Genomic DNA, 24,475 nt, shown 5'->3' with positions numbered 1-24,475 from the left:
CAATCTCAGCTCACCGCAACCTCCGCCTCCCAGGTTCCAGTGATTCTTGTGCCTCAGTCTCCTGAGTAGCTGGGATTACAGGCGCCCGCCACCACGCCCAGTTAATTTTTGTATTTTTAGTAGAGACAGGACTTCGCCATGTTGGTCAGGCTGGTCTCGAACGCCTGGCCCGAAATAATCCTCTGACCTCACTCAGCCTCCCAATGTGCTGGGTTACAGGCATGAGCCACCACGCCTGGCCTATAAGGATCTTAATGTGGCTCTGCAACTATTCATTCCAAAAGAAAATGACAGATTCACCAAGTAGAAGAATTTATGAAACACTTGCTACCACCAGGTCCAATATAAGCATGAGGTATAGACCGTAACTCAAATAGCTCACCAAGTTACCATGCAGAAAGCATTCTTAGAACCAATGAGTGTTCTGGTCTGGTTATGGGACAGGATATACCTGCAAGAGCTGCTATGTGCATAGAATCAGTGGAAAAGGTGACAGAAAAGGCATGACCTTAAAAGGCGTGAAGAGACATCCACACCCCATGTTTACTGCAGCACTATCCACAACAGCCAAGACATGGAATCAACCTAGGTGTCCAACAACAGATGAATGGATACAGAAATGTGCATATACACCATGGAATACTACTCAGCCATAAAAAAGAGTGAAATCCTTGAGATGGAACTGGAGGATATTCTAATAAGGTCACACAGTGCATTTTGAGAGTTTATTTGGAGGTTCTAGCAGAGGAGCACAGTTACTCGTATGCCCTTGACCGAAGACGGGTCCTCCTCTATCGGGGATGGTGGTCCTCTTGGACCAAGCGCACAGCTTCAGGAGGGATGCACATGGAGTGGTGAGGGAAGAAGGGGACACCCACCTAGCCAGCTAGATCAGCCAAATCAACCCTGGCAATTACGGGGGTGACAGATGTCACAGCCAGATTGCCCTCACATCCCACACAGTGCATTTTATATCTTATTGGTTTTGTTTGTTTGTTTGTTTTGAGAGGGAATCTCACTCTGTCACCCAGGCTGGAGTGCAGTGGCGCAATCTCAGCTCACTGCAACCTCTGCCTCCTGGGTTCAAGTGATTCTCCTGCCTCAGTCCCCCAAGTAGCTGGAATTACAGGCAGCTGCCACCATCCCTGGCTAATTTTTGTATTTTTAGTAGAAACGGGTTTCACCATGTTTGGCCAGGCTGGTCTCGAACTCCTGACCTCAGGTGATCCACCTGCCTCGGCCTCCCAAATGCTGGGATTACAGGCATGAGCCACTGCACCTGGCCTTATTGTTATTTATTATTAGAACTTTCACCTGCTATTCCCTTGTCCCTCTGAAGGTGGAATGTGCAAGAATCCTTGGAACACTGCTGTCTGAAGACATTTTTACAGGATTCTAGACTTGAAAAGGACCTCGACAATTTGCTCAAGACCACAGTCTCCTAGCAGAGCCACGCCTCCATCACCTGAGATGAGTCACCGTCTACACCACCTATGTTATTTATTTATTTCTCTTTAGAGAGACAGGGTCTTGCTCTGTCACCCAGGCTGGAGTGCAGTGGTGCAATCATAGCTCACTGCAGCCTTGAACTCCTGGGCTCAAGCGATCCTCCCACCTCAGTCTCCAGAGTAGCTGGGACTACAAGTTCACGCCACCACCCCCAGCTGATTTTTGATTTTTTTGGTAGAGAGAAAGTCTCGTTATGTTGTCTAGGCTGGTCTCCAATTCCTGGCCTTAAGTGATCCTCCCACCTCGGCCTCCCAAAGTGCTGGGATTACAGGCATGAGCCACCACGCCGGCCCATCGATTTGATTTTTAAGGAGAGAAGTTCTTGCACAGGAAGAACTGCCCTAGCGTACCTCCATTGTGGTTCCCAAAGTTAGTCATGATATGCATGACTTTTCTCTCCATGTCCAGCTGAAGTGCTTCCTGCCTCCTTTTCTTCTCATGAATTTCTTTTATGTTTCACATCAAGATACTAACTTCTCCTTCTTCTAGACAGATTGGCCAAAGACGCAGACCTTCCTCCCACTCTAACCACCATCACCCTGGAGACCCACAGGAAGAGCTGTGAGCCCTGAACGCAATGCTTGCGGCATCCTTCCCCAACCTGGGCCGCGACTGCCACTGCCAGCTGCTGCTTCAGCCTCGCGCTGAGCATAGGGACACGACCCAGATGCAGCCATCACCCACCTGATACGGTTCCTGCCTGCCATGTGCCATACACTGCGGTCCATGTTGGACAGGTGGAATATGAGGTCTAAGTCCCTCTGGCTCCATTCTAGCCAGCACCATGGCACCAACCCTACCACAGCCTGTGTGACAGTCCAGGAGGTCAACCAGTGCCACACCTCCTCAATGCGGAGTTCAGCCTCCTCAGGTGGGGCCTCCTACTGAGAGCCACTCTGCACTGGGACTTCTGACTCCCCTCCCCGGCACTTGCTGGAGAGCACAGAAGGTGGGCTCCTGGGAGGAGATGCCATGTCTTTCTGTTCAGCTGGTACCTGGCGTGGCCTGGTGCATAGCAAGTGCCCAGTCTAGAAAATGAATGAATGACGTGGCATGCAACCACTCACCTTTTCCGTGACTACATTCAGTAGCTGTCTGCTAGTTCCTCCCTTAAGTGAGGGACAGGACCAGCACCTAAGACCCTTGGTTGCTTCTCTGTTGTGCCCTGAAGACCCTCTCTCCTCCAAAAGGGAAACTCACCCAGCTCTGCATCCCAGCAGGCTCCCCTGTATGGACCGCCCCATCAGACTCCCCTGTATGGACCACCCCATCAGGCTCCCCTGTATGGACCACTCCATCAGGCTCCCCGGCCCTCTGGCTGCCAAAGCCGAGAGACCAGAGGGAGGAAGGAGTGAGGTCTAGGTGGGGATTCTCCCAGCTCCCTCTCTGCAGGCTACACACTGCCTGCCCCCTCCGACACAGTCCCTGTCAGGCTGTCCCTAGTTTCGGCTCTGCCACTTGACATTTTAAACCTCGAGGTGCTAATGCCCAGGGCTCTGCACTATCCCTTAAGGTTTTCCTATCTCCTACCCAAACCTCCCCATCTTTAAACTCCTTGACTTGCCTGGTACCCGCCGGGCCCCTGACGGAGCTGATCCCAAAGTCTGAAGCTTGTCAAGAGGCAGAAGTGCATCCCGGGGAAGGAATCCCAGCTGCCCCTGCTCGGCTTCCAGCGCGCAAAGGATACCTTCTCCAGATGGCTTCTCTTGGTTTCGGGAGGACAGCAGCAAAGTCTTTTCATTTCCCAATTTTTAAATTACTTTTCTGAAGAGTTAACACATTCAGATGGCTCGAAGATCAAAAAATACAGAAAAGTAGCTGCACTGGCATCTCCTGCACCTCCCAACAGTGCAGAGTTGAGGTGCCCTGCTGTCCCTCACAGGACCTTCTCCCCTCCAGGCAGCTTCAGACCACGGCTCAGCCCCAAATCCAGCAGCGACCTGGCTCCCTGCAGTTCCCACTTGCTGTGTTTACTTCTAAGTGAGAGCTCCCATCTGCAACTGGGGAAGCTCTGCCTAGATAAAGCCTCCAAGAGCCTGTGCCCTGGCCCACACCAGCGCGTCTGGACAATGCAGACAGCACTTATGCCACACAAGTCTGTTTCTTATACCCTGGGACCCCCGGAAGGAGCATCTGCCAAATGGAAGGATAACATTTTCCTCTTCATGCAGCAAAGTCTCTTCAGATTAAACAATAATAACAATAATCAACAAAACCAAAGCTTACCGTGGTTGGCAGTTTGCAAATGTTTTGTCCCGTGTGCTCTAATAATGCACTAAACTACGTTGTCATAAAGCAAAATCTTCGTATGCAAACAATACATTAGCAGCTTGGCTATGTAATACCTTGCCACATAAGGCACCCTACTGAGCGCCCTAACAAGTCAAACAGAAGTCTGTCCCTTTTAAGAGTTTCCCAACCAGAGCCCACATCTACAAAAGTGGGCAGAAGTGATGAAGTCAGAGATAAATGACTGTCTCCTGCAGTCAGGGGGGACTGTCGGAGTCGGGGGGCAGAGAACTCTGAGAGCCTCCAGAGAACCCAGAGAGTCAAGGTGGCCGCATCATGCCTGGATTAATGGAGACACCGAGGACAGTGGGCGTGGGACTAAACGTGCCCAGCTGACGGAGGAGTGGCAGAGCCCCTGCTTGCTGGCTGTCACCTTCCTTCTGGCCACCCTCCCCCATCTCCCTACCCCAACAGGACAGGAGAGTCAACAGCCACCCCCTTCACCGACAGGAGCCCACGCTGATACCTAGGCACCCTCTGTTTGAAAAACAAGTCCAGTACAACCTCCAGGCAACGGTAGCACCACGCTGGCTGTGCCTCTGAGTTATGAGAGAAGAGAGGCAGGAGGGTGGGTGGGGGGAGGGAGAGACGGCACAGCACAGGCCCAGAGCTGGGAAAGGCCAGGCTCCCCACGCCCCACCCGACCCGCCAACCCCACCCCCCCACCCCGTCCGCAGGAGTCACACAACTCTGATTTTAAAGTCAAATCGAGGCCCCCCTTCCCACACTTCTGCAGCTCCCACTTTTCTCCCGGGGCTTTGAGCTGAGGGTGGCCTTGGGCTCTGGGCCGTGCTGGGCCTCCAACCACCCGGCCTGTAAACTGGGGTCCAGTGCGCTGGGAGCCCCCCGGCGCGGGCAGGGAACCTGAGGTAGCTGGGCCTTTCTGGCAGTCCTGGCACGCAGGGCGGAGAAGGCAGAGGGTAGCCCCTGCAGGAGGGGGCGGGCCGCGCTCATCAGCTGGCCGGGGTTTGCTTTTCTAGGGACTGCTCCCATCCTCACGCGGCCGTCCCTATCCAAGCGCCGGTTTTGCCCAGGAGGCAACTGAGGCTGGGCGCTGAAATGACTTCCCCGGGGTCAGAGGGCGGGAGGGGCAGAGGCAGGACTCAGGCCCGAGCTGCCTCCCTCCCGCGCCGCGCTGTCCCTCTCCATACCCCGAGCGCACCGCGCCCGCCCCCAGGACCCCGGATCCCGCCGCCCTCCAGGTCTCTCCGGGTCCGGGGCCCTGGTCTATCCGCGGCCCGGGGCTGGAGCGCAGCGGGAAGCGGGAATTCGCTGCAAGTGCCGCCCCCGGCTCGGGCACGTGGTGGCGGCCGCGGAGTCGCCAGAAGGGACGCGCGGGTCTGGAGGAGATAGCGTCGGTCTGGAGGGACAATGCGGGGCTGCAGAGGAGACGCGAGGCCAGAGAGGAGACGCGGGGCCAGAGAGGAGACGCGAGGCCGGAGGGGGACGCGCGGGGCCGGAGGGGACACGCGGGGCCGGAGGAGACAGGGAGGATCCGGAGGGGCACGCGGGGCCGGGGCGCAGCGCAGGGCGGAGGGAACAAGGTGGCGTGCGTCTCGCTCGGCCCCAGCCGGCACCGCCGCAGCCCCGGTGCACAGCGCTTCCGCGCCTGGCGAGGACCCAAGGCTTGGGTACCCACAGGCGGCCGTGCAGGTCCCCGCGCGCGCTGGGGGCGTGGGCCGCGTTACCGGGACTCCTACCTTTCCTGAAGGGCATCGCGCCGGGGGCGCTCCCCGCGGGGCTGGCCCGCAACACCCAAACAGGACGACGTCCAGGCGGCAGCCCCGCGGCTCGGGGCGCCTGCGAGCGGCGGGGCGGGCGAGGGAGGGGAAAGGGACATATTTGGTCAAAGCCTGGCGCGTCACGGCGCGGAGGAGGATCCGCGGCGAGGCAGGAAGCGCGGGGCGGCGCCAGCGTGAGCTCCGGGTGCCCTCGGGCTGCAGGGGGAAGCCGGGGCGTGGGCCGGGCCGCCCTGTCCTGCCCAGTTCCCCCCGGTCCCGCAGGGGCGGCCCGCAGCCCCCCAGACGCAGAACTTGTCGGCCTCGGAGCTGCCGCCTGCCTTTGCGGACTCCACGGAACAGGGGAAAACCGGTCGGGGAAGAAACCAACTCCTTTTGCGCCTTCAGGTTGTTCCGAACCATCCTTCCCAAAGGACGGGACTTGGGGGAATTCCATCCCATTTTTACTTTTATGTCCTACGGGCACTGGGGACAGGCTCAAATCACCAGCTGACTCAAATTGAACAAACTGAAATTGTTTAATTTTTTCTTTTTCTTTTTTTCTTTTGTTTTGGTTTGGGGTGTGTGTGTGTGTGTGTGTGTGTGTGTGTGTGTGTGTGTTTTGAGACAGGATCTCACTCTGTCGCCCAGGCTGGAGTGCCGTGGTGCGATCATAGCTCACTGCAGCCTCGACCTCCCCAGGCTCAACCTATCCTCTAGCTTCAGCCTCCCGAGTAGCTGGGATTACAGGCGTGAGCCACCGCGCCCGGCAGAATTGAAATTAACTGCTGGCTGGACGGAGCACCCCAGAAACTCGCGTCTTTCTATGGGGGTCTCCCCACTGCCTCGGTTTAACCTCGACCCCGCCGCGTCCCGCCGGCTGCGTTCTCTCCACCGCACGGGTCACCGCCTGACCGACTCCCTATGTGCTTATTCGTGTGTGGTGTCTATGAAAGCAGCCAATTTTTTTTTTCTTTTGTTCTCTGTTTTTCCGGAGCCTGGAACAGTCTCTCACGCACAGCTCAATAACTATTACTCAATATTACGTCTCTTACTCAAGGGAAGTAATAGTGCGACTTAAGAAACGGACATACGGAAATGCAGGGAGTCACCTCCCAGCACCACTGACCTTGCCTCTGCAAAGGGCAGCATCTGAGAAGATGCCTTTTATTCCTTCCAAATGTCTAAAAAGCAGGCCTTCTTTGGAGCCAGTTAACAGTTAATTGTTGTGAAAACTGCTATTTTCAGTTGCACTTTGAAAAAAAAAGATGTCAGGAGCAAATCTCCTGATCTCCTGATATTTAAAACACCCATGCAAATATCAATTGGCCCGCTTTCCATGAGGTGGCAAAAATCATGCAGGAAAGGTACAGCCAGTAGGTGTGGGTGGTTTGTTTGTTGTTTTTTCCTTTAATCTTTCCTTAATCATAATTTGTTTCTTAGCCTGCTATCGTTCATGGGTAATAGTCCAAATTCCTCCCTCTTTGGAAGGGAGATGATGCCACAGGGAGGAGGCCACTGTGGAGTGGGACGGTGTCTTGCCAGTTGTCTTGGGACACAGCTGCTGGTAGAGCCTTCAAAACAGATTCTGCTCATGGGCCAGGCTACAGATCGGGTCCTGAGCCCTGACTTCAGCTTCTGTGCCACTGCCTTTGCAGGTGTGGGTGTCAGCGGAGCAGGAAGCGGGGGGAACAGAAGGGCACCCCAAATCCAAAGTTAGGCATAATCGTCAGCTCCCTCTATAATATTCCCTGCCATAATTGCAATGGCAGGTGGACCTGGACTTAGCTCCATGGACTTAGCTCCATGGACTTACCTGCTACAGAAGGCAAATTTTGTCCAAGGCCAGGGGTTCCAGATAAAGCGTGCGTCATCCTGCCTATATCAGACTCACCACCACCGCTGTCATAGTAAGGCCAGAGCACATGCCCTCAGAGGTGGATGGTGCTGTGGCTGGATACTTGATCTTTGATCCTGTTTTCTGGTCCAGAGCTTCTAAAACCCTTGGGATCTCCAGAAGGATGAGTGTTTTTTGGATGTCAGTGAGAGGACTGGGCAGCTTCAGGATGGGGGCTGGGAGCTGGAATTAGTCAGAACTTTCAGCTCAGACCTCTGACCTTTGGGGAGGGGAGAGGGGCTGGAGATTGAGTTAATCACCAATGGCCAGTGATTAATCAATCATGCCTATGTAATGAATCCTCAAAAAAATAACAAAAAAAAAACCCCAAATGACAGAATGTGAGCCAGGCACTGTGGCTCACACCTGTAATCCCACCACTGGGAGGCCAAGGTGGGTGGATCACTGGAGGTCAGGAATTTGAGACCAACCTGGTCAACATGGTGAAACCCCATCTCTACTAAAGGTACAAAAATTAGCCAGCCATGGTGGCAGACCCTTGTAATCCCAGCTGCTCAGGAGGCTGAGGCAGGATTATCGCTTGAACCCAGGAAGCAGAGGTTGCAGTGAGCCAAGACCATGCCACTGCACTCCAGCCTGGGTGACAGAGCGAGACTCCGACTCAAAAAGAAAAAAAAAAAAAAGATAGAATGGGGAGAATTTCTGGGTTGGTGAACACATGGAGGTGTGTTGGGAGGGTAGCAGGCTGGAGAAGATGGGGAAGCCCCTTGGCCCTCACCCCCCTCACCTCATGCTAAGCATCTTTTCCATCTGACTGTTCTGAGTCCAGTGCTTTATATTAATAATGAACCAGTACCAGTAAAGTGCCTTCCTGAGTTCTGTGAGCTGTTCTAGCAAGTTACTGAATGTGAAACTGGGGGGATGGAGGGGTGAGTGTAGGAAACCCCCTACTTTGTAGCCAAGTTGGACAGAAATATGGGTACTCTGGGCTGGAGCCAGGAGGCTGGTGTCTGAACTCAGGGCAGTCCTGAGGGACTGAGCCTCGGAGCCTGTGGAGTTAGTGTCACATTTGAATGGAATCGTAGGCCACCCAGTTGGTGTCTGGAGAGTTGGGGAACTGGTTGTCGGTGTGAAAAAAAACCCACGCACTTGGTGTCAGAAGTGTTGTGAGTAAAAACAGGTCAGACTGATGTATTCTGATCTCGCTGCTCTGTGTTCGTTTGAATCCTGTGTAGAAAAAAAAAAGAACATTGGAACTCGTTACTGTCTTGTTTCTGTTCCACGTTCAGATAACCGCGCTCTCAGATTTTTGTGGTTGTTTAATAATCCCTGGAAACATTTGTTCTCTCACCACCAACCAGAGTCAGCCAATTATGTTTGATGTCAATGTCAAATAATTCGAAGAGTGGTTCTGTGTTGTCCTTCGCAGAAGGCGAAGCCACCGGGCAGGAACGGCTGCCTCTGCAGATCCATGCGGCGATAGTACAAGGCAGAGGGTGCTGGATTTGCTGAGCCATCCGGGGTTGAACAACAAACTCGCCACAGCCATGCTGCTCAGGGAAACGGCGGGGATTGTGGGCACGGTCCCTCTGGTTTTCAGACCTGGAGAAAAGATCTGAAGTAATTTTAAGTTGAGACTCTATTCCCACACCTGTCAACAATATAGTATGAGTCCCAGAACTGAGTACTTTCATTATTACTCACCAAACTTTCAAGTGTGTCTGCTGACATCTCCGTGCTCAGTCTGCTGGACTATTGATGTGAGCACTGCTCTGCTCCAAAGAAGCTCTTAGCACGTCCCAGTGGTGTTCAAAATCTAACCCGATCTCAAGGGTTCGTGAGGAAACCAAGGATTGCCCGGCCAGGCTCAAGTCTTCCTCATCTTTCTTCCTTCGGTCATCATTTGAGAATGGTCACCGTAAGTGGCATGATTTGGTAACCGGACGTCCTGAGCACAAAGGTTCTCAAGCCTGAATAGATATCGGAACCACCCACCTGGAGGGTTGGGCACACCGATTGCCAGCCCTTACCCCAAGTTTCTAACTCAGTAAGTCTCGTGGGCGTGGGGGGCAAGAATGCCCATTTCCAGCATTCTAGGCAGAGTCCCAGGTGATGCTGACCACTATGCTGCTTAGTTCAGTCCACTACTTCTTGACCACACGTGAGAGCTGAAGAGAAAGGAGCGACTTATGCCTGCAGGTGACCTAGGGTAGGGACCCCAGGGCCCCAGGGGCTTCAGACCCATTATACAAGGACCCCTCCCTGGGCAGACCTACCTGCAGATGAGCTCTCAATCCTGAGGTTCCTGTGGCCAGGGCAGGGGGAAAGGGAGCTGCCGTCTTCCTCCCTCACGTCAGTGCCCAGGCTCCGGGGACCGCAGGTGCCGTGGCCACAGCTTCTGGTTGTCCTCATTGCAGGAAGAAAAGGGCTCCTTTCTGGAGTTCTCTGCAGTTCGTAGGCTGACAGCTCCCATGCTGTCTCAGAAGGGAGGGTGACACTCAGTAGGAGGGGATCTGACACTCTCTACTCTGAAACTCCTGCCTGCAACAGCCTCTCTGGCCGTGTGTTTGCATTTTGGGCCTTTCCTCTCTGATGATAGAATGTACGGCTTTGTCTCCCATTCCCAGGAAAGGAATTCCAGGCTTTGGGAAGCACGCTGGGATCCTTTGATGCGGGCTGGGCCGCTGGCAAAAAAGAACGCGTGTGAAGGAATGCCGGGGGCAGGGCCAACTAGGTCCACGGAGTACTTGAGGCCGATGCCTGTCCTGTCCACGCCCACCTGAGGCCTGTGCCACATCCCCAACGTGAGAGTCCAGAGCCCACCCCCAGGCCTCTGCCACACCCCCCACGTGAGAGTCCAGAGCCGTTCCCACTGCCTGGCGGTTCACACGCCACGGCCCACGTGTGGTGTGGCTCCCCCGCCTCAAGCTTCCCATCTCCCTGGAGTTTGCCAGAAGGCTGAGGGATCTGGGATGGGTCTGAGTCCCTGCTGGGTCTCTTCCTATGCTGTGTGAAAAATGCTCTTTGAGCCTCAATGTTCTGTTCACGCAGCACAAGGAGAGCTTAATAAATGGGTGCTTCTATTGTTATTATCGTCAGTATTATCATTATCATAATCATTATTATATTAACATTATCTTCATCATTATGATCATTGCCATTATCATCATTATTGTTTAGCTGGGAGCAGGGCGGGGCTGCTTTAACTGCCCCAGGGTAGTGAATAGGAAGCTGTGGTCTCCAAGAGGAGTGAGGAGGAGGGGGCGCCTGGGTGGGCACCGCTGCTGAGAGAAACCCCACCTGCTGGGCATGGGTTCCTGGACCATTCCTGTGTGTGTGCACGCACATGCATATGACTGTGAAAGGATTCATGATCCACAGCCATCGGAGAGAACTATGAACATGGAAAGTAAGTAAATGAAGCTGGGTGCAGTGGCTCACACCTGTAATCCCAGCCCTCTGGGAAGCCGAGGCACGTGGACCGCCTGAAGTCAGGAGTTTGAGACCAGCCTGGCCAACATGGTGAAACCCTGTCTCTACTAAAAATACAAAAATTAGCTGGGCGTGGTGGCACACGTCTGTAATCCCAGCTAATCAGCAGGCTGAGGCATGAGAATCACTTGAACCCAGGAGGCAGAGACTACAGTGAGCCGAGATTGCACCATTGCCCTCCAGCCTGGGCAACAGAGCAAGACTCTGTCTCAAAAGAAGCAAGAAGCAAGCAAACAAGAAAGAGAGAAGAAAAAAAGAAAGTGGCCGGGCGCAGTGGCTCACGCCTGTAATCCCAGCACTTTGGGAGGCCGAGATGGGAGGATCACAAGGTCAGGAGATCGAGACCATCCTGGCTAACACGGTGAAACCCTGTCTCTACTAAAATTACAAAAAATTAGCCAGGTGCAGGGGCAGGCACCTGTAGTCCCAGCTACTCGGGAGGCTGAGGCAGGAGAATGGCGTGAACCCGGGAGGCGGAGCTTGCAGTGAGCCAAGATTGCACCACTGCACTCCAGCCTGGGCAACAGAGCAAGACTCCGTCTCAAAAAAAAAAAAAAAAAAAAAAAAAAAAGAGAAAGTAAATGAGTGCATCTACCTCCCAGGTCTTGGCATTCTGAATACCATCCTGCAATTAAAGGAACCAGGAGACTTCAGAGGGTTAGAGGGTTAGGGCGGGAAAGCACAAGATGATCTGGGAGCATCTGTGGTGCCCCAAAATGATGGGGACGTGTCCCAAAGACACCAGGGCTGACCTGAGGGGGCTCTTCTGGGACAGTCTGAAGAACAAGATAAATTATGGTAGTAGACAGATTGTGACCCATGGAATTAAAGAAGAATCTTAAGCCCATACTGATTTAAATAAATAGATGAATGAATGAATGAGGGGAGAGAGAAAGCTTTTCCCTACAGTAAAATCCCCAACCAATACATGTAGGAGGAATCATGGAACTAGAAAAATCACCATTTGACAAATGCCACAGTGTACTTGTTTCAGGGAAGAATCATCAGTGGATGTTAAAATTAGTGGGCAAAATATCATGAGAAACAGGATATGGACAGACTCAAAGCATCTCCCCACCAGATAATTATCCATTACAAAGGGGAAAATGGTAACTTTATAGGGGAGAAATCTGGCAGACCTCACCAGGAATGGCCGGAATCAACGTCACGTCCTTCCCGACACAGTTCATAGAAAAGGATACCGAGTCACATCTGTGGTATTCCTGCCTAAAATGCATACCCTGACTCTAATCTAAAGGCAACACGAGACACCTAAAATAAGGGAGGTGCAACAAAATACCCAGCCAGGATGTCCTCAGAAATGTCCAAATCAGGAAAGACAAAGCAGGGTGGAGGAAGCGTTCCACATTCAAGGAGACTGAAGAGACACAATGACCGGGACCCCTGGACTGATCCTGAACCCGCAAAAGGATATTCATAGGACAGTTGATGACATGCAAGTTAATTATTTTTAACTTATTATTACAGAGTTATTAATTCTCACATTTTGATAATTGTGCTGTGGTTATGTGACATTTAGGGAATCTGAGTGAAGGATAAAGTCATAAGTCATTTAACCACGAGGATGCATTCTCAGATTGGCCAGGTACAGTGGCTTATGCCTATAATTCGAGCACTTTGGGAGGTCAAGGCAGGAGAATCACTTCAGGCCAGGAGTTCAAGACAGCCTGGGCAATATAGCAAGATTCCATCTCTACAAGAAAATTTTAAAAATTAGCTGGGTGTGGCGGCAGTGCACGCCTGGAATCCCAGCCACTGGGAAGGCTGAGGAGGGAGGACGGCTTGAACCTGGGGGGTTGAGGCTGCAGTGAGTCATGATCATGCCATTGCACTCCAGCCTGGGCAACAGAGAGAGACGCGTTTCTTTAAAAAAAAAAAAAAAGAAAGAAAGAAAAATCAGTTTTCTTTCACTAAAACAGTATGCTTAATTTTCCTGATTTGCTGTTTATACAGTATGGTCCTCTGCTCCACGCTTAAAACGAAAATCTGTAGGAAACATCGCCTTTCTAGATGAAGCTGAGATGGAACAGCTCTTGTTCTACAGGCAGGGCTGTACAGGCTCTCACCACACATCTCTGTCCTCAGGAAAAGCCTGTGCTGAGTGACCGGGAGTTTCTTGTCACTGCTGCATTTTCTTCTTCTTCTTCTTCTTCTTCTTTTTTTTTTTTTTGAGACAGGACTGTTGCCCAGGTTGGAATGCAGTGGCATGATCACAGTTCACTGCAGCCTCAACCTCCTGGGCTCAAGTGATCCTCCCATCTCAGCCTCCCAGATAGGTGGGACCACAGGTATGTGCCATCACGCCCAGCTAATTTTTTGTATTTTTGGTAGAGACGGGGTTTCACCATGTTGCCCAAGCTGGTCTTGAACTCCTAGGCTCAAGTGATCTGTCTGCCTTGGCCTCCCGAAGTGCTGGGATTACAAGTATGAGCCACCACACCTGGCCTCATCCCTGAAGCATTTTCTGCCGTGTCTTAGGCTGCATTGGTGACATAATCTGGGGGCTGCCACCCCTCACAGCTATATGACTTCATATGCAAGCTCCTTGGCCTCACTGTGCCTCAGTTTCCTCATCTGTAAAGTGGAGACAATAACAACACCTACCCCCAGGGTGGTTGTGAGTGTTACATGAGATACTGAAAAAGAGGAGGTGCAAAACAGAGGCATAAGTTGTTCAAAGTCAAAGAACACAATGAGGGAAGAATTAGTCATTTCAGAACTGGAATGAATCTTACAGCTCATCTAAACCAGATGCCCCATTTTACAGAGGAATGCGGCATTTGGAGGCTCAGTGACTCGTGCAGGTCCCCCAGTAGCTGACGGCAAAGCTGTGATTTCAGACCCCCACTTCGCTCGAGCAGTGATGGGAAGCTGCTGACTCCAGGCTCCGGCAGGTGAGCCTGGGGTGCAGGAGGCCGCTTCTGGGTTCCTGCCCAGCAGCCGCTGGAGGGGGGCTTCCCTTTCCTGAAGCTTTGAGAGCTGGGGTGCTGAGCACATTCTTGGGCTGTTGGGTGACACCATTCCCCTCTCTGAGTCCCCCAAAGGAATGGCTGTCGCTTCCCACACTTACAGGGCTTCCTATATTATTAAATCTCTGCTCTTTGAAACACCCATAGTGGTTTCTCTTGTTCCGACTGGACCCCAATCGAAACAGATGGAACACAAGGAAAAGAGCCCGGGATTTCAAAGTGAAACCTGCTTTTGCCACTTACCATCTGTGTGGCTTTGGGTAAGGCATGTAACTTTTCTACTTTAGTTTGTCCATCTGTAACGTGGGCATATTCATACTTCAGATTAGGTCTATAGAATAGACATTTCCTCAAGGTTGAATTTTTTATGTGATTATATAAGTGAATATCTTTCTTTGTAGGAGTAAATGGGCTTGATGTTCATTTGTAGGGGTAAATGGGCTCAGATGGCTCAGAAAAAAATATGCACTTGCACATGACACACAGAATTATTTAGCAAATACATAGACAACTGGTCAATGTGGGAGAAGGGGATAGAGGTGTTTTTCAGTTTGAAATTGTTTCAAAATAAATGCTTTCAGGGCCAGCATGGTGGCTCATGTTTGTAATCCCAGCACTTTGGGAGGCCAAGGCAGGCAGATCACCTGAGGGCAGGAGTTCAAGACCAACCTGGCCAACATGGTGAAATCCCGTTTCTACTAAAAATACAAAAACTAGCCAGGCATGGTGGTGCGCACCTGTAGTCCCAGCTACTCAGGAGGCTGGGGCAGGAGAATCACTTGAACCAGGGAGGTGGAGGTTGCAGTGAGCCAAGAGCGCCCCAGTGCACTCTAGCCTGGGCAACAGAGTGAGACTGTGTTTCTAAAACAAACAAACAAACAAACAAACAAAAATGCTTTCGGGAAGGAAGAGACAGATATGCTCATTTACATCTACTGACCTTTCAATAAATGTGCAGTTTAATGGAGGGGATGTTTGTTTATTTTCTATTGCTATGTAGTGTTCTTTAAAACATACACACACACACACACACACACACACACAAACTTTGTGGTTTAAGCCCCATCCCTTCCTTAGCTCCCGATTCTGAAGGTTAGAAGTCACACTGCCTGGCTGTGGCTCTGCACAGACCTCGCCCAGCGGAGACCAAGGTGCTAACTGGCTGAGTTCTCATCGGAAACCTCTGGAGAAAACTCCACTTCCCAGCTCCTCCTTGTTGGCAGAATTCAATTCCTGTGGAGTGGGAATCAGGTCCCCATTTCCTCACTGGCTGCCAGCGGGGTCACTCCTAGAGTCCACCCTTGTTCCATGCCACCTGGCTCCCCTTTCCACAGGGGCAAGGGCAGGTTGGATCTTTCTCATGCTTTGAACGCTGATGTCTTCTTTTGGGTCCTGCAGGAGAAAGCTCTCTGCCTTAAAGGACTCAGGCCCCCAGCAGTCTCCCATCTTACGATCAGCTCATGGGGACCTTAATTCCATCTGCACAGCCCCTCCCAGCAACTCCTAGGTTAAAACCAAGCCGAACACCTGGGAGGTGGCGCACAGAGCAGCAGGCTGCTGGTGGGGGCAATAGGCTCCCCAGGGCCCCACGGTCCGCCTGGCCCGGCCCTAGCACAGCTGGTGTGCTGTGCGCACCCTTTCTCTCCTGGATCATCCTCCCCTCAAAACGCAACTCCTACGTGCTGCCCTGGCTCTGGGGAAATGTGATGAGTTGTCCTTTCTCCTCCACTCAGCCAAAGTTTCAGACATCAGGATTTCTCTCTAGGGAGACGCCCTTTTATTCTCTGTGGTGATGTCCCCAACAGAAGAAGAGGAGCATTGTGTTGATTGTCCCACCGTCCTGGCAGCTCCACAACCAGGGGAGCAGGACAGTGCCCAGGACCAACAGGTCAGGCAGCCACCCCTTCCTTCACAAGGGACGAGAAGTCGCAGGGAGGCTGCAGAGTTGGGGGAAGTCTCTTGCCAGCTGTTCACAGCGTCACTTGGGGCCTCCACAGCCCGCTGAGCCAAGGACAGTGTCACATGGGTGACGGAGGCCCTGAAGACACCAGAGCCCTCAAGCATGCTCAGCTGTTCCCTGTCTGCCTGCTCTCAGAAAGTCCAGCCCCTGACAAATATGCAACAGGCCCTTTTTTTTTTTTTTTTTCATGTTACAGAGAACCTTCATATAATTTTCCCATAGCAGCCTGACAAGCTCTTGGTTCAAGCAGAGGCAGTGTTCACCCATTTCACTGCCGACTAAGCTGGCCTCAGCCACGGTAGTGACTTGCCCTGATTGCTGAGCCAGACCAGGGACAGAGCCCCAAGCCTAGGTCTCCTGGCCAGCGCTGTGTCGCCTCCCGCCTCCTTCCTCGTCCGAAGGTTGGGATGTCACAGGCCTTGGAGGCTTGCTTAGCTAGGAACTGAGGACCTTCAATCTCAGTGTACTGAGTCTTCACGACCTGCGTAAGGCGGAGGAGCCTGGCTGCCTCTTTCTCAGAAATTAGTCTCGGTCTCTAGGGCCAAGTGATTGCTTTCTACTGCATTGCGCTCCTGGAACACGCCGCTGTCCTCTGCAGAGGAAATCAAAGTCATGGTGACTTCAGATTAATCACATAAGCACTTCAGAGAGAAAAGGGATTCTCTGTGGTGGGGTTGCACTTTGCCTGTAATAAGGACGCTTTAGAGGCCAAACTAAACCAGGCAGGAGAGCCAGGCCACTGGAGTGGGGCTGGGCCTCTGCTCCGGGCACGCCCTTCCTTCACCTGTTTCCTCACCTGTAACATGTAGGCAATGTTCATTAGTGGCCAAATGTGAGGAGCAAATGACTCCTTTTTTTTTTTTTTTTTTGAGACACAATCTCACTCTGTCGCCCAGGCTGGAGAGCTGTGACACACTCTCAGGTCACTGCAACCGCCGCCTCCCAGGTTTAAGCGATTCTCCTGCTTAACAAAACAGATTTTCTCCAGCTCAGGCTGGAGCGAAGTGGTGCAATCTCGGCTCACTGCAACCTCTACACCCCAGGTTCAAGCGACTCTCCTGCTCAGCCTCCCGAGTAGCTGGGATTACAGGCACATGCCACCATGCCCGGCTAATTTTTGTATTTTTAGTATAGATGGGGTTTCACCATGTTGGCCAGGCTGGTCTCAAACTCCTGACCTCAGGTGATCTGCCTGCCTCAGCCTCCCAAAGTGCTGGGATTATAGGCGTGAACCACCACGTCCAGCCTGTGCCCAGCCTATTTATTTATTCTTAACTTTATCTTTTTTTTCAATAAGACTTTTGCACTCCTACATTTATTTACTTTTAACTTTTTTTTTAGGTTCAGGGATACACGTGCAGATTTGTCATGTAGGTAAATTATATGTCACAGAGGTTTGGTGTAGAGATTATTTTGTTACCTAAATTATAAGCATAGTACCCAATAGGTAGCCTTCTTTATTATTATTATTATTATTATTTAATTTGAGGCAGGGTTTTGCTCTGTCACCCAGGCTGGAGTGCAGTGTCATGATCACAGCTCACTGCAGCCTCTACCGCAGGCAATCCTCCCACCTCAGCCTCCCTAATAGCTGGGGTCACGGGCATGCACTATCACATCTGGCTAATTTTAAGTTTTTGTAGAGATGGGGTTTCAGTATGTTGCCCAGGCTGGTCTCAAACTCCTGAGCTCAAGTGGTCTGCCCGCCTCAGCCTTCCAAAGTGCTGGGATGACAGGTGTGAGCCGCCGCGCCTGGCTGATAGGCAGCTTTCTGGTCCTCACCCTCCTCCCACCCTCCACCCTCAAAGAGGCCCCAGTATCTGTTGTTCCCTCCTTTGTGTCCTTGTGTCCTCAGTGTTTAGCTCCCATTGATAAGCAAGAACATGCGGTATCTGGTTTTCTGTTCTTGTGTTAGTTCGCTTAGGATAATGGCCTCCAGCTCCACCCATGTATAACTTTATTTTATAATACAGAAAACATTGAACCGCCATTGTTAAGGAAAACTTTGATGACTGTTCCTATTCAGAAATTTACTTATTTAAATGTCCTTGAATTTTTTTTTTTTTTTTTTAAGACAGAGTCTTGCTCTGTCACCCAGGCTAGAATGCAGTGGCGCGATCTCTGCTCACTGCAACCTCCACCTCCTGGGTCCAAGCGATTTTCCTGTCTCAGCCTCCCAAGTAGCTGGGACTATAGTCACGCACCACTATGCCTGGCTAATTTTTTGTATTTTAGTGGAGACAGGGTTTCACCATGTTGCCCAGGCTGGTCTCGAACTCCTGAGCTCAGGCAATCCACCCGCCTCAGCCTCCCAAAGTGCTAGGATTATAGGCATGAGCCACTGCACCTGCTGCCTTAAAATTTTTAAACTGCACTTACAATATTAATACTTTATACTTTTAAATACCTCAGTTTACTCACAAGCATTCTCAAGTGCTTAACAACTAACTATGGCGAACCTCTGGTTTTCTTAAATGTTCCCATACTGCCTACAATCTTAATAAACTGGCATTGAATATCTGAATTTAAATAACAAATCTACATCAATTACCCAATTACATATTTTTAGTTGTAATCAAGAGGCCGGTCCATTCATTGCATTTAAAATTACAAGTTAAAATATGCCACATTCTCTTAAAACAGCAACTTCTTAAGATATCAAATACGTACAGATCACCTAAACGTAACCCCAAAATATCAAAAATAAGAGTTTGTTTCATGCTTCTCTGTGTAAACAGACTTTTCCAGGGTTAAGAGAGACTTACCCAGTAAAGAAACAATGACGTCATACCAGCAAGTCTGGGGTCCTGTCCCAAGGAACTGAAGTTGCTTGTTGACCAGGACAACCCCTGCTCAGGACCCAGAATTGAATTCTTGCCTGTAAAAGGGACAGAAAATACGGAGGCCTGTTGGAGCTCTTACAACAGGAGCTCCTGGCCCCCAACGGGGAAGGGGTCCCCACCACTCTACTTTCCAGACCTACTGACTTTCCTTCAAAGACCACAGTGGCCTCAAAGGGTCAAGAGCCCACCTGTGCAAGTGCCTGGCTGGTTGGCTTGGGACATCCCTGGCCCAGTCACACCCCAATTCAGGTGACAGTCCAGGAGCTGTCGGCAGAACCCCCTCCTGGGAGTGTGGAGAATTAGCGTTTCTCTACCCTTGCCAGAAAGCAATCTCAGTTAGTGCAGATGCGAGAAACCCACATCATCTTTCTCTCCCCATGGGGGAAGAGCTAGCTTTATTAAATCCGGTGTACAAATTAGTCATCACTGTCATTCCAGCTAAATCGAGGTCAGCTTTCTCCCGATTTAGACTGAAATTAGCAAAGACCCTTCTGATCTGACAGTCAAATGGGAAGGGAATTGTTGGATCCCAGCACAGAGGTTGAAGGTGAGAGGCTGCAGGGATCCGCAGGGTGCCCTGCGCTTCTGTTGCAATCTTTTTTTTTTTTTTCTTTTCTTTACTTTTTCTTTTTTTGAGACAGAGTTTCACTCTTGTTGCTCAGGCTGGAATGCAATGGCGTAATCTCAGCTCACTGCAACCTCCGCCTCCCAGGTTCAAGTGATTCTCCTGCCTCAGCCTCCCGAGTAGCTGGGATCACAGGCAGGTGCCACGACGCCTGGCTAATTTGGTATTTTTAGTAGAGATGAGGTTTCCCCATGTTGGCCAGGCTGGTCTCGAACTCCTGACCTCAGGTGATCCACCCCCCCCCACACCCTGCCCTCAGACTCCCAAAGTGCTGGGTTCACAGGCGTGAATAAACCACTGCGCCTGGCTCTCTGCTGCACTCTTGATGCCACGTGCTTTACTCCCTGTCTCAGAGAAAGAAAAAAATTTTTTGCTCTTTCCCTAGAAACCGAGAAAAGCAGGCTAATCAGGCAAACAAGTGGTAAAGATAAAAGACTCCCCCGCTCCCCACTGACCCCACCACACACACACACACTCTCTCTCACACACACACACTCTCTCACACACACACTCTCTCTCACACACACGCTCTCTCTCACACACTCTCACACACTCTCACACACACACTCACACACACTCTCACACACTCACACACTCTCACACTCACACACACACTCTCACTCACACACACACACTCACACACTCACACACTCTCTCACACACACTCACACTCTCACACTCACACACACACTCTCACTCACACACACTCACACACACACTCACACACACACTCTCTCACACACACACACACACACTCACTCACACACACACTCTCTCTCACACACACACACTCTCACACACACACACTCCCCCAGCTCTCCTCCTCCTGCCCCAGCAGCTGAACCTGCAGCCCTCCTTGCTCCCACCCTCACCTCAGGGGCTTGGACTCCTCTGCCCTCTGCTCACCTTCCCCGTGGCTGCCCAGTCATCCCCAACTGGCAACATTCACTGCGATGGGAAGGGCACAGGCAGCTCAAGACTAAGTCGTTTCCGGAAGATGGGAATCCCCCTGTTCACACCACAGAATGAGGTTTCCTGTGTGCAAAGGAGGAGGAGGGCTGGGAAGAAGCCGGAGACAAGAAGGAGTGACGTGCAAATGATATAAAGAGAAAAGACACTTCTAAGTCATCAAGAACAGAATGCTAAGAGGAAAGAGGTCTGTACTGGAAAATGAAAGATTTGGATTATATGGAGAAATTTTCTGAAAGTGAAATCTGTTACAAATAGATTTGTAACGGGCATGGTGGCTCACACCTATAGTTCCAACACTTTGGGAGGCCGAGGCAGGCAGATCACCTGAGGTCAGGAGTTCAAGACCAGCCTGGCCAACATGGCGAAATCCTGTGTCTACTAAAAATACAAAAATTAGCCAGGTATGGTGGTGCACACCTGTAATCCCAGCTACTTGGGAGGCTGAGGCTGGAGAATCACTTGAACCAGAGAGGCAGAGGTTGCAGTGAGCTGAGATCGTGCCATTGTACTCCAGCCTAGGTGACAGGACAAGACTCTGACTCAGAAAAGAAAAACAAAAAACCAAACCAAACAAACAAACAACAAAACAAAACAAAAAAAGAAAGAAAAAGAAAAAGAAATGGCTTCTGGGATATAGGATCTGCAATGCGTGAAACTACAGCCCAGCTTTCTGTCCCAAGCTCTCGTGCTGCCGTCCTCACCCCTGGCTGTCCAGGCCCCTCCTAATGGCTGTGTGTGAGTGTGTGTAGATACCACACAGACTGTGAGTGACTCTGCATGTAGAAGTTCAGGCATCAATCACAGGACTACTGGAATTATTTTGGATAGGGAGGCCACCTCAGTGCACCCCAAATCTCACCCCCTGGGAAGATCACTAAGTTGAAACCAGTGTTGACTGAAACAGGTTCATCAACTTCACCTGATGGTTTTTGCTGATGGGTTAGAATCTTATCTCTTGAGTGTGTTTGCACACTTCAGAAATGCTTTCGGCTACATGTAAATGAGAACCTGACTCACGGAGGCTTAAACACATTGGGATTTGTTTTTCTCACAAAACAGGAAGGTCTGGAGGCAGCAGCAGTTAATCCTGCTTTGGAGGCTGAATCATGTCAAGGACAGCCTCTGTAGCTCCCACACCCTCTTCCCCAAGGCTGTGGTAGTGGCAGGCATCACGCTGCATTTGGGATCTGGGGAGCAGCATATGTCTCTTTAATCCGGAAGGCTAGGCACTCCCAGAACCCCCTCCCCGCCCCCAGTGGATGTCTGCTTATGTCTTCTTGATTAGCTGCAAAGTGGTGCTGAGAGAGAGACAGCAACTGGAATGTTTTTGAAAAGTTAAATACAAGAAAGGGTTTGGGAATGAGAATCGGATTGGACTTTTCCCAGGTCAGCCCCAGTGCACCTCTTTCTAGATCACACACTGCCCCCGCCAAAGGCTTGGAGGACCACCCTCAAGACCACCTGAGCCGTGGCATCTGACTGCCTGAGTCCTGCGTCTCCAGATGACATGCAGGTGTCCCCTTGGGGTCCAGAGGGAGTTCCTCGTGATCCCACCAGCTATAGCCCAAAGACAAGTAGTCCACCATCAACACATCGAATAAGGAATGGTGGAAGAGGAAACAGATCATTGCAATAAAAATCCCCCTTCAGAAACTCAGAGGATAGGAAGACAAAACGAGTCACACACGAGATCCCGCTGAAAGGAGCAGTGAGGTCTCCCTGCCCTGGCGATAGAACGAGCTCCCCGGTGAGCCAGCCTGGCACCTCGTGTCAGACCTTCCGACTGACTTCCACGGTCTCTGGGAGCGTCCTCCACGGCCTCATCTAAGGAGGGCCCAGGGCAGGACATGCTTGATGGAGAACGTAGGGCTTTGCGATTCATTTCTGAGTATGGGTTCAGGAGCTGCAGATGGCTTCATGGCCTGAACAGACAGGGGTTACTGCTAGCCAGCCTGAGGGCTTCTTTGTTGCTGTTTTTGAGATAGGCTGTCACTCTGTTGGCCAGGCTGGAGTGCAGCAGTGCAATCATAGCTCACTACAGCCTCGACTTCCGGGGCTCAGGTGATCCTCCCACCTCAGCCTCCTGCGTAGCTGGGACCACAGCAGGCACGTGCCACTGTACCCAGTTAATTTTATTTTTTTTTTAGAGATGGGCTCTCACCATGTTGCTCAGGCTGGTTTCAAACTCCTGGGCTCAAGTGATCCTCCCACCTTGGTCTCCCAAGGTGCTGGGATTATAGGAGTGAGCCACTGCACCCTTTGGTTTCTGGGACAATGTAATTACCTTACACAGTTGTAAATTCCTGGTCTATTCTATTTGGTCGCATGCTTGAGCAGCCACAGCAAAGGCCTTCTCTCCACACTTCATCCAACCTAACACCTTCCCTCTCCCAGAGGGTGGCCCTGGTGACCTGCCTACCTCCTCTTCTGTCTCCTGGAGGCTGGCCCTAGTTGCAGGAAAACAAGCTCAGGGCTGCCATTGATTCTACATTATGGTGAGTTGTTTAATTATTTCATTGCATATTACAATGTAATAATAATAGAAATAAAGTGCACAATAAATGTAATGCACCTGAATCATCCTCAGACCATCCCTCAACCCCGGCACGTGGAAAACTGTCTTCTACAAAATTGGTCCCTGGTGCAGAAAGGTTTGGGAACCACTGTTTTATGCTACAGCTTTAGTGTCTAGGTCTCACAACAGGCGAGCATGCAACTGATCATTTACCACCAAGTAGGACCCTGATTTTCCAGGCTGAAGGAGTTGGGTCCCCGCCCCACCACTGGACCTCCTCTTAGGCAACGCCATACATTAGTGTCTGTTTCCTGGCGCCACTGGCTTTCAGATACCAAATTCCCTATCCGCTAGGTGTAGGTCTGTTTTTTGTTTGTTTTTGAGATGGAGTTTCACTCTTGCTGCCCAGGCTAGAGTGCAATGGTGCAATCTTGGCTCACTGCAACCTCTGCCTCCTGGGTTCAAGCGATTCTCCTGCCTCAGTCTCCCGAGTAGCTGGGATTACAGGCATGTGCGACCACGCCTGGCTAATTTTGTATTTTTAATAGAGACAGGGTTTCTCCATGTTGGCCAGGCTGGTCTTGAACTCCCGACCTCAAGTGATTCACCCGCCTCGGCCTCCCAAAGTGCTGGGACTACAGGCATGAGCCACTGCGCCCGGCAGGTATACGTCTATTTTTAAGTAACAGAAACCCCAACTTACTGTGACTTACCAAAAAGGGATTTCTTTTTCTTGTAGAAGTCAGGGTGAGCAGTCCGGGACTGGTGCAGAGGCCGGATAATGTTCTATTCCACCCACTGCAGTGAGCTGGAGTTGCTCACGGTCTGAGCCCTCCCCTGTATCTTCAGGCACCGGGCCCCAGTTCAAGGTTGAAGCCGGGGACACAGAAGTCGCAGCAGCAGCGTTTTTCCTTTTACCAAGAAAATGAAAGCTTTCCCCAGAAGATGGAGATATTTCCACTTTCATCTCATCAGACAGAATGATGGCACTTAGGTGCTGGGGAAGTGAGAAATTTGTTTCTTACAGAAGGGGTTTCCCGGAGAAGAGCTGGGAATGACGACGGGTCACCAGCTCAGCGAGGTCCACGGCGCTGCTGTCTGGGGAGGAGGAGAGGGCCTCTGCCAGCCTGCAGGGCCTGTTCAAAACCCCCTGAGCCTGGGATATTTAAGGTGCTTCATACCTGAGTCCTTACAACTCACTCAGAGCAGATGGTTTAGACAAGCACAATCCTGAAGGAACTGAAAACACTTTGCTAAATAAAATGAATGATTTCAGATTCCCAAGATTAACTGAGGTTCTGTAGGTGGGCACAAAGTCGTGGCTTTGCTGTCTGACGGAGGACACACAGCGGTCGTCTCTGGCTGGGTAGACTGAGACCTGAAGGCTGAGGGACTTAGGAGCAGCGGTGCCGTCCAGGCCTGGCTGCAAACGGTGAGTCGCTCTGCCGCTCAAGGATGGGACAAACTGTGCGAGCCAGTGTTAACTTTTGAAGTTTTGGTGTGGATGACAGTGTTCAGTGGCTTCAGTGAGGGGTTCATGCTTTGGAATTAAAATTTTTTTCTTTCATTTTTTTTTTTTTTTTTTAATTTGAATCCTCAGTCACCAGATTTTTTTTGTTTTGTTTTAATAAGGCTGTAAAAGCCAGAAAGGGGGAAAAAATAATATATTTTCTCTAAGCTCTGAATGTGTGGGTTTCTTGGGCC

The 24,475-nt window shown here is 51.2% G+C and overlaps 1 protein-coding gene and 3 long non-coding RNA genes across 5 annotated transcripts in view; 1 reads left to right on the top strand and 3 right to left on the bottom strand.

The window, feature by feature from the left end:
* Positions 1-5,602, bottom strand: part of PFKFB3 (6-phosphofructo-2-kinase/fructose-2,6-biphosphatase 3) — an 88,077-nt gene extending 82,475 nt beyond the window's left edge. The window contains exon 1 of the mRNA XM_008002204.3: positions 5,499-5,602. Within this exon, the coding sequence (XP_008000395.1) occupies positions 5,499-5,514 (16 nt within the window). The 5' untranslated portion in view covers positions 5,515-5,602. The remainder of the gene's footprint in view (positions 1-5,498) is intronic.
* A 215-nt stretch (positions 5,603-5,817) lies between these two features.
* On the top strand, positions 5,818-10,461 carry LOC119618795 (uncharacterized). Its single transcript, XR_005235157.2, has 2 exons — positions 5,818-5,924; positions 8,804-10,461. It is a non-coding gene; the product is annotated as an uncharacterized lncRNA (long non-coding RNA).
* On the bottom strand, positions 8,491-9,185 carry LOC140712356 (uncharacterized). 2 transcript variants are annotated; one of them, XR_012093883.1, is made up of 3 exons: positions 9,079-9,185; positions 8,726-8,976; positions 8,491-8,601 (listed from the first exon to the last, which is right to left on the bottom strand). It is a non-coding gene; the product is annotated as an uncharacterized lncRNA (long non-coding RNA). The 2 variants fall into 2 exon arrangements; XR_012093882.1 differs by lacking the exon at positions 8,491-8,601 and having other exon boundaries at positions 8,635-8,976.
* Positions 9,741-23,599, bottom strand: LOC103237842 (uncharacterized). The gene is made up of 3 exons (XR_005235151.2): positions 23,485-23,599; positions 18,582-18,694; positions 9,741-9,848 (listed from the first exon to the last, which is right to left on the bottom strand). It is a non-coding gene; the product is annotated as an uncharacterized lncRNA (long non-coding RNA).
* Positions 23,600-24,475: the final 876 nt, after the last annotated feature.

This window comes from Chlorocebus sabaeus, chromosome 9 (assembly GCF_047675955.1).
Source record: "Chlorocebus sabaeus isolate Y175 chromosome 9, mChlSab1.0.hap1, whole genome shotgun sequence".
NCBI lineage: Eukaryota > Metazoa > Chordata > Mammalia > Primates > Cercopithecidae > Chlorocebus > Chlorocebus sabaeus.
The sequence above is the reverse complement of the archived record's forward strand: the minus strand, read 5'-3'. Positions and strand labels throughout refer to the sequence as shown.